A 1,573-nucleotide genomic window follows, 5' to 3' on the forward strand; every position below is an offset into this window, starting at 1 on the left:
AAAAATTTCACACAAACCATTTCTAATAACCAAATTTTATGGTAAAGGGGAAAAAAGTTTCAGGCATGGTGGAGCAGAAGGCCTGATGATTTGAGGTGGAATGATCACATATGTCATGAATATGTGGACACATTTCCTTCATCACAGACTCACACTTACTTATTGGTGGTGACTAGGATGAGCAGCATGATGCAGCAGGGAGCAAAGCTCAGGCGGACAGTGTAGGTCAGGATCTGCAGCGTCACAGAAGCTGTCAGCATAATCATGTCATTGATCACCAGGTGGATGTACAGCACATACCTGCAGGGCCGAGGAGTCGGCGTGACAGGAGAGGACAGGAGATTTAGTCACAGAGAACTTTTTCAGCTCCAAACTAAAATTCTGAACTTAGTCACAGCAGCAGGCCCTCGTGGCAAAATATACAGTCGTCCTCAAATGTATTCATACCCTCCCATTAAAGAGGGAAAAACAAGCAAAACAAGCATGACGGGACCCGTAAATTAATATTTAGTTGAACAACCCTTTGAGCCAATCACTGCAATCAGGTGTTTTCTGTAGCGCTCAATCAGACTTCTGCACCTGTTAAAAGGACAGTTTATTTTTTTAAATTATTCTTTTCAACCACAATTCAAAATCTATGCCTTCTTTCACAAAATTCTAATTTAGCAAATTTTTATTTATTATTACTTTTTTCAGTTTCTAGTTTTTTGAGGGACTTCTGTGAATTTTGCCTTTTCTTTAATGGAATAAATTTGAGGACGACTGTATCTAATTACAAGACTGGAGCAGATTTGAGTATCAAATCTCAACAGCTTTATTGTTTCTCTCATTATTTCTCTGACAGACAACCTGTGTACAGGAAGTCACTGGTGGTGCTGCGTCACCTGGGGTCTCGCTGGAACACTTCGCTCTTACAGAAGATGTAAACAAAAGCACCGTTGATGCAGTTAATGATGAAGCTCAGAGTGAAGGAGATCAGGTTCTTAGTCAGGGCTTCATTCAGGCTGTCCACAGGTACGGTGGAGTTCATACCTCGCCTCGTCCTGCTCGCTGCTGCTGGGAAACCAAAGCCCAGTTCAGTCAGCAGATCAAATGCAGCCTTCAGTGACTCAGAAAAATGCCATTTAGACAAATAAACATCTTGAAATACATAATGTTGTATTCATCTATTGTGAACACAACAAGACATTTTATTTATTTATGACTGAACGTCTAATTATTATTTTTTTTTTTTTAAATTATAACTAGAAGAGTCTTAAGAAATGTTTGCAACAATTAAGGATTTAATTTTAAGCGAATTCAATTAAAACTGGTTGTATTTAAATATTTAAATTATCTTCTCTTTATGTCTCATCACACACAATAATTAAACATTTGAGTTTTAAAAGACATCAAATCTAACAAGTGAGGTTTCCATTTCACTGTGGTGAGCTTTTCACAAGGACACAGAAAGCTTCTGGCAGCAATAAACCTTCAAATGGAAAGCAATCAAGAGAAACATACCTCAGCACCACACTTGTGGAGTTAATGACCGACTGTTCGTATGAGAGGGAGAGGAGGAGACGTGGTTCTG

At 38.8% G+C, this 1,573-nt stretch overlaps 1 protein-coding gene across 1 annotated transcript in view; it reads right to left on the minus strand.

Annotated features, from left to right (window-relative positions):
- The window catches only part of LOC103374880 (olfactory receptor 4F5-like), a 2,751-nt gene extending 1,721 nt beyond the window's left edge, over positions 1-1,030 (minus strand). Inside the window, exons 1-2 of the mRNA XM_008305033.1 lie at positions 885-1,030; positions 160-300 (exon numbers count right to left, since the gene is read on the minus strand). Of these exons, the coding sequence (XP_008303255.1) occupies positions 160-300; positions 885-1,030 (287 nt within the window). The remainder of the gene's footprint in view (positions 1-159; positions 301-884) is intronic.
- Positions 1,031-1,573: the final 543 nt, after the last annotated feature.

This window comes from Stegastes partitus, unplaced genomic scaffold (assembly GCF_000690725.1).
Source record: "Stegastes partitus isolate 25-593 unplaced genomic scaffold, Stegastes_partitus-1.0.2 Scaffold2384, whole genome shotgun sequence".
Lineage (NCBI taxonomy): Eukaryota > Metazoa > Chordata > Actinopteri > Pomacentridae > Stegastes > Stegastes partitus.